We start from the raw sequence: 8,040 nt of genomic DNA on the forward strand, positions 1-8,040 counted from the left end.
GTTAATAAGTAAATGGATGTTAATTAACACATCATGTGTAAAGTATTGACCTAAACAATTCTAGGAGATACACAAAAGTATGTCTTTACCTCAAGGAGCTTATAGTCTGAGTTGAGAAACATGGTAAATAATCATATAAGATATGAATGATAACATCACATACAAGAAATAATGTCACATACTGATACATACAAATACAAGAAACATCAAAAACAAAACACAACATAGATAAGCACTACGGGGGTTCAAATGAATTTAGATGAGGATTTGTTACAGGACTTCAAATGAGGGCAAGTTACTGTGGACTGGGTTATTCATGAGATTTCACGGAGGAGGGATCTGGGTCTGAAGGATGGAGACACTTCGGGAGGCAGAGATTCATTTGTTTATGCATTTACTCAACCCCGTCAGACGCCGTTGGCAGTGCTGGGACAGGATGAAGAATGAGACCAAGACCCTGCCTGCATGGACCTCACCTTCTGGGACAGAGGCAGACAAGAAAGTGAGCAGTCATATTATTTCACATAATGAAAAGTGCTGTGATGAAATAAAGAAGAGAGAGATACAGACATGAACCGAAGGTGTATGGAGATTTTAGATAGGGACCAGGGAAGGCTTCCCGGAGGAAGAACTATTTGAGCAGAAAAGGTGGGAATCATTGCACAGAGCAGGAAAGCGTACGATTATGGGGTTCTTACCTTGCTGGCAGCTTGAGGCTACGATGTTTAAGGGGAGTACACGGTTATGATGGCCCCATTAGAAACTTTTACTACTAGGAAGTAGCTTGGAATTCCAGTTGCTTGGCATACAGATTTGATGGTAAGATTAACCAGATACTATGAACCGGGCATTACTTCACTTAATCCTCCCAACTCTCCCACAAGCTAGTTTTTTTTCTCACATATTTGGGATAAGAAAAACTAAGATATTATTATAATAGGTAGCCATCCCAAGGTTGTACAGCTTGTAATTGTCAGAACAGGATTTTGAACTGTATATGTCTGACTCCAAAACCAATGATCTGAACACTGAGCTCTGATTGCTTTTTTGGGGTGAAGAAGGCGGGTAGTTTTAAGCTTGAACAGAGGAAGGAGAAAGGACATCCAAGGTGGAGGTTGTGGTGTAGAAACACCACGAGGACACATCCTTAGAGAGGAGAGATGAGGCCAGATCACAGATGGTTTTGATTGCCAAATCACAACATTGAAACTGTATATATTTGTGGCAAGTGACGGTAGGAAAATGGTTTTGAAAGAAGTACTTTAGGAAAACAGGAGTTGGTCTACATGAACACCTACAGTACTCTCTGACATGACCCTAAGATTAATTAGGCAGTGGTAACTAGGATGCTCTGGAGGGGGAAGTGAACTGAGAAAATATGGTATATCACTGTGAGAAGGTGCAATGGCCCAGGCTTGAAGTGAGGATCTGAACGCAGTACACGGCAGTGGGCAAGGAAAGGAAATGACGAATGTCAAAAGCATTTGTCCAGAAGGAAGAAGAATAGACAGAGCTGGGCGATGTATTGGGACTGCAGGAGAGGAAGCAGCTAGGGTTCTCTGAGGCTTTGTGACTGGTGATTGGGAAATGATGATACCACTGACAAAACAGAGAAGTCAGGAGAAAAGAGATGTGGGGAGGAGGAGTAAGTTTGGTCCAGGACACGTTGAGTTTGAGGTGCTAGCAACACATGACCATGAGGCAGGATGTGGGGCTGGAACTCCAGACATAGGATCTCTGAAAATTGATATAAACACATAGAAATTAGTCATCCAGAGATGACAGTCAATTCCTTGGGAATGAATGTGGTTCCACCTCTTCATTGAAAGTTACTGAGAGGACAGACCTGGTCTGTCTGTCTTGTTCATTGCAGCAACCTCAGTGTAAAGAACAGAGACTGGTTCACAGAAGGCACTCAGTCAATATGTGTTGAGTGAATGCATGAACAAATGGATGAATGGGCAAACAGAAAGTCAAGAGTTGAGCTGAGGGGGAAATCGAGCATTTAGAGAGGAAGCTGAGTCCCAAGGGGAGAGGGCAAAGATGAAATCAGAGAAATTACTCAGACAATTCATAAGACTAATTTTGGGTCTTAGATTCTAGAAATCCAGGTGGAGGAGAACCAGGAGAGTGCAGAACTGCAGAAGCTAAAGGATCTCATCCAAATCAAGTTAATTACACAAGATCTTTCTTCCTGTTGCATGATCTATCTTGTACTCTTTAAATCATTGAACAGTTATAATAGGAGATTCCATCAGGAGGGATAGAAGTTTCATCTTTTTAAATTTTTTTTTTAAATTTATTTTTTTATTTTTGACTGTGTTGGGTCTTTGCTGCTGCGCGCGGGCTTTCTCTAGTTGTGGCGAGTGGGGGCTACTCTTCGTTTTGGTGCGCAGGCTTCTCATTGCAGTGGGTTCTCTTGTTGTGGAGCACGGGCTGTAGGTGCGAGGGCTCAGTAGTTGTGGCTCGCGGGCTCTAGAGGGCAGGCTCAGTTGTTGTGGTGCAGAGGTTTAGTTGCTCTGCGGCATGTGGGATCTTCCTGGATCAGGGCTCGAACCCGTGTCCCCTGCATTGGCAAGCAGATTCTTAACCAGTGCGCCACCAGGAAAGCCCCAGCAGTTTCATCTTAACTCAGTGGAACTTGTTGAACAGGAAAACTGGCATTCATAGAGTGAGGAAAACATCCTCTCTAATGACGCTGCAGAAGATCAGAATGATTTGGCCCTGATAAATCTGAAATACGTCAGTTTGACTCAGGATATATGATAGTCTACCCTAGAAAAGCAAGTATGTTCTCTTCTCTTGTAGACATTGCATCAGAGCAAGAGCTACCGCTCCCAATGTATCTCATTTAATGATGTATCTTGTTCTTAAGAATGTATAAGATCTATTGCCAATAAAGTAGCTGTATCAGCTCTGCATGCTTGGAAACTTAGTTTGCAGTGCTTGAAGGCTATTTTTCTATGGGTATGAAATGTGATTACCTGTACCTGAAAGTCAGGAATCAACCCTCTCCCTTTATGCCCCCCACCCCCAGTCCGGTGATTTTCTGTTCATAACCTCAATCTTTCATTCATGAAAATCTTATTGATCACTTATTATGCCCTACGTACTTGTGTACTTACTATACTCTACGTACTGTCTGATACAAGCAAGTAACTCTTCTCTAATAATTCAGTGAGAGAGAGAGTCAAATGTCACAATACGGTTAAATGCTTGAAGTCAGCACCACAGAGAGGGGACCGCTCATGCTGCTGAAGGCTTGGCAAAACCTATAGTTTAAACTTAGTCCTGAAGGATGCATAGGAGGTGGCCAGGCTGAGAAGACAGGAAAAAATGTTTAAGCTAAAGTAAACAGCCTTTAAGTTTAATTAGGTCCCATTTGTTTATTTTTGTTTTTATTTTCATTACTCTAGGAGGTGGGTCAAACAAGATCTTGCTGTGGTTTATGTCAAAGAGTGTTTTTCCTATGTTCTCCTCTAAGAGTTTTATAGTGTCTGGTCTTACATTTAGGTCTTTAATCCATTTGGAATTTATTTTTGTGTATGGTGTTAGGTAGTGTTCTAATTTCATTCTTTTACATATAGCTGCCCAGTTTTCCCAGCACCACTTATTATTATTTTTTTTAATCTGTGACTTTGTTTTTAATTCTCAAGCCTTATGATCAGATAATTTACAAATCTGTGCTAATGATAGAGCTCCTCTACCTTAACCCTTCTGAGTTGGCAAAAGCATCATTACCAATCACACACCTACAGTAGTTCTACAGTTGTGTTTCTGAATACCTGTTTAAAAGACAATCCTGAATTATAACTTAGTCTGACTTTGTAAAGAATTCACAAGCAAGTTTCCCAACCTATCATGTCACAGTGAATTTTAAAAACATCTGATCTTAAAGATCATCTCTAAAATGTGAGAAGTACTAAATATTCTTTATCTGATGCTATACATAAACCACACTAAAATGCCCTTCATTAAGTAAAACGCAATGTTTTAGATGGAGAATTTTAATTAAATTGGCATATTTAAGACCAAAAAGATACAGTGGACATTGTCAGTGTGTCTTCAGCCCTTGCCTTAACAGGTGAATGAACACAACTTGAAACACAGGTGAATCTTGCTGGTCTATGAGACAGTGAAGGGAGCTTCTCAATATTTAAATATATTAATATAACCAGTTATAGAAATCTAAATATAAAACCAATCTCCTATAGGGTTTGAGAAGGCATTCACCATATCCCTGAAAAGTTTAACATTCCTTATTCAAGTTTAATCATCTCTTTAGAAGGGGAAAACACTGACAGTACTTGCTGAACCAGAATTACTATCAAAATTCAAAAAGCTGACCATATTCATTTAGCCACAAGCCAATCTTATTTAAATCAGGACAGAAATATTACATCAGCTATTCATGACCTGAATTCTAGTGTATGAGATCAATTTAAATATGGTACACATAAAAAGTCATGAGACAGCTGTTTCATAATAAATAAGGCAGTGGCCAACTATTACTCATTAGTGGCTTTTTTGAGATAAGCTATCAAGTCTGCCCTTTCTGACTTCTTCTTAATGCCAGCGAAGATCATTTTTGTTCCAGGGATGTACTTCTTGGGATTCTCCAAATACTCCATCAGTGTCTCCTCTCCCCAGGTGATGCCTTTGTTCTTGTTGGCATCTGTGTAAGAGAATCCGACAGGCTGACCTGTCTTTCGCCCAAACAGACCATGGAGATTTGGCCCAGTCTTGTGCTTGCCTCCCTTTTCCACAGTATGGCACTGGGCACACTTCTGAACAAAAATCTTCTTGCCCTTCTCAATATCACACATTTTTAAATCGTTCTTTCTCCGTGTACAACTAAGCCGTTCCCGCTCACAAGCCAAACGTCCCGCTCTCTAATCCCAAGGACACGCCGGTCCGCGCCTATGTACGGGTGAAAATGCAACCAAACTCAGCACCACTTATTGGTACAGCCACTATGAAGAACAGTATGGAGGTTCCTTAAAAAACTAAAAACAGAGCTACCATATGACCCAGCAATCCCACTACTGGGCATATACCCTGAAAAAACCATAATTCAAAACGAGACATGTACCCCAGTGTTCATTGCAGCACTATTTACAGTAGGCAGGACATGGAAGCAACCTAAATGTCCATCGACAGATGAATGGATAAAGAAGATGTGGCACATGTATACAATGGAATATTACTCAGCCATAAGAAGAAACAAAATTGAGTTATTTGTAGTGAGGTGGATGGACCTAGAGTACGTCATACAGAGTGAAATAAGACAGAAACAGAAAAACAAATACTGTATTCTAACACACATATATGAAATCTAAAAAACAAAAAATGCTACGGATGAGCCTAGTGGCAGGGCAGGAATAAAGAGGTAGACATAGAGAATGGACTTGAGGACACAGGGCGGGGAGGGGGAAGCTGGGACGAAGTGAGAGTAGCCTTGACATATATACACTACCAAATGTAAAATAGATAGCTAGTAGGAAGCAGCAGCATAGCACAGGGAGATCAACTCAGTGCTTTGCGACGACCTAGAGGGTGGAATAGAGGGTGGGAGGGAGACTCAAGAGAGAGGGGATATGGGGATATATATAAACATATGGCTGAGTCACTTTGTTGTGCAAAAGAAACTAACGCAGCACTGTGAAGCCATTATACTCCAATAAAGATGTAATTAAAAAAAAAACAGCCTTAAATGCAAAGGCTGGCAAGGTGAGTACACGTTTTGTAGCCCAATTTTGCATGACTGGAGCTCAAGGAAGCCAGGGCAGGTGAGATTATACAGCTGATCAGGGAATAGATAAGGCAGGGCCTTTTGCAACTACCCAAAGCTCCTGGAACTTTATCCTCGAGCCCTAGTGAACCATATTTGGGGGCTCATTAGGTCTCTCTCCCTTGTTGTCAATCATACTAAAGTTATCTTTGCTTACAAAATGAGGGCATTAACTTTATCTCCAGCTATCATGTCCATCTATCTTTTCTTTTCTTAGTGTCTTATCCCAGTTTTGAAAGTGCCATTCATTGTTTTATCTTTTATTAAATCTTTCTTAATCCAGCTGAATAATGCTTGTCCCACCAACCAACCATTATGCTAGATGACCTCACTCCAGGGTTGCCAAGTCATCACTCAAGCTCTGCTTCCAATGGTCTTTCCTCAGTTCCCAGGATCTTAGCTCTCTGTGCACCACTGTCCACCGTTGATCAGCTTCTGCCTCTCCCTTTGTGACACTGCACTTCCCCTCAGTGTTTCTGTGCTTTGGGCTTTTTAATAATTTCCTCTCTTCTGTTCTCTCTCCTAGCTCCACCTCTAAATCTGTGTATCATACCTAAGTTTCAGCCCGTAACGATCCAACGTTCTATAGAGAAATCTCATTCATTCACTCTTTCTTCACAATCTTATTGAGGGACTAATATGTGCTAGGTTCTTGGTTAGGATTTCAGACAGAAAGACACAATCTGGGTGATTCCCTTACATGAATGTTTCCCAAATCGCCATCTCCAGCTATGATATTTCCTGCAAATTATAGATTGAAAGCCTCTGATTCTTATGGAATAGTTGCATTTGGATATCTCAGTCACATCTCATACTAAACATAACTACCTCTCAAATGAGGTTCTTTTTTTTCCTTCACATTTTTCTGTTTCACAAGGTGCGGTCTCTGTCACCATCCACATTGAAAACTGTAGTGAGATCTCTGAATCTTCCCTTTTCCTTGCTTTTGTATCTGACCGGTCACCAAGCTGTGTGGCTTCTTCCGCCCCAGGTTGGTCTCCCTTTTGCCCTTTTCTTTTTATCCCTACCACTATTGTCTTTTAATCCTCAACAAAAAAAATGGGCAGGGAGTTTGGAAGTAAAGGATTCAGGAAAGACACCTGTCATTGGGGCCAAAGTGGGCTAGAGTTGGAAATCTTAATCCAAGCCTACAAGGGATAACATGGAAACAACTAGCTGTAGTGGGGTCAGAATTCGATATCATATCTGCTAGACAGCTCTTTACACTGACACACTCTAGAGCACAGTAACCCTAATTGTTCTCTTCCTGCCTTACATTTTATTGTTGGCCAATATTATAGCTTCATCTTAACACCCTCAAGTTAGCCATCATCACTTCTAGTATTTTATACTGTCAATGCTTGTTTATTTTTATCCCCATTTTCACCACCACCCCTCCCAATTGCTATGTCAGGTCATTCCTTCTTTCTGGATTCCATTTCCTCCTTCCTGAAGTAACTACTTTGCTAGTTCATTTAGCTACTATCTATGATTGTCAAAATCCATCTTTATCTAAAATATTTTAATTTGTTCCTCATCCTTAAATGATATTTTATCTGGATATAGAATTCCAGCTTGGCAAATATTGTCTTGGTTCACTTGCAAGATATTTTCCCACTGTTTTTTGACACTAATTCTTGAGAAGGGTGCTGTCGGCCAAATTTTTATATTTTGGAGGTAACCTCTTTCATTTCTCTGGCACATTTTATAACTTTCCCTTGAGATTTGTGTTTCTGAGGATTCATGACTTTCATTAGTTCTTGAAAATGTTAGGGCAACAACTCTTCAAATATTTCCCCTCACTCATTCTTTCTTTTATGGAAGTCTTATTAGAAACATGTAGGACATTTATATTCTCTATTCCAGAAAACACTGTATTGAAATTATTTCAACATATCTTCCCATTCATGATTTCTCTTTTCAGCTCTTTTTAATATATCATTTGCCACCTGTTAATTTACTCCAATATCTATATTCCCTTCCTTCCACATTAATTAAACTCCTAATTAATTGTATCACATTTTAGATTCAGATTCAGTTTCATGGTTGTCCAGAATAAATATCCCAGACTCTCTTGCGGCTATGCATGGCCATGTGACTCAGTTCTGGGCAATAGGAACAGTGGAAGTATTTTCAGGATTCTTTTTAAAGGATAGATCCACACCCTTTGCCCCTTTCCTACTTTATCCCTTCCTTCCTCTCCCTGTTTGGATTGTGTATTGATGGCTGGAACTACATATTGAACCAAA

At 40.3% G+C, this 8,040-nt stretch overlaps 1 protein-coding gene across 1 annotated transcript; it reads right to left on the reverse strand.

Annotated features, from left to right (window-relative positions):
* Positions 1-4,248: 4,248 nt before the first annotated feature.
* Positions 4,249-4,943, reverse strand: LOC137219362 (cytochrome c-like). Its single transcript, XM_067727814.1, has one exon. The coding sequence runs from the start codon at positions 4,824-4,826 to the stop codon at positions 4,509-4,511; it is 318 nt and encodes a 105-aa protein (XP_067583915.1). The 5' UTR covers positions 4,827-4,943; the 3' UTR covers positions 4,249-4,508.
* Between the last annotated feature and the right edge of the window lie 3,097 nt (positions 4,944-8,040).

Source organism: Pseudorca crassidens, chromosome 2 (genome assembly GCF_039906515.1).
Source record: "Pseudorca crassidens isolate mPseCra1 chromosome 2, mPseCra1.hap1, whole genome shotgun sequence".
NCBI classification, from domain to species: domain Eukaryota; kingdom Metazoa; phylum Chordata; class Mammalia; order Artiodactyla; family Delphinidae; genus Pseudorca; species Pseudorca crassidens.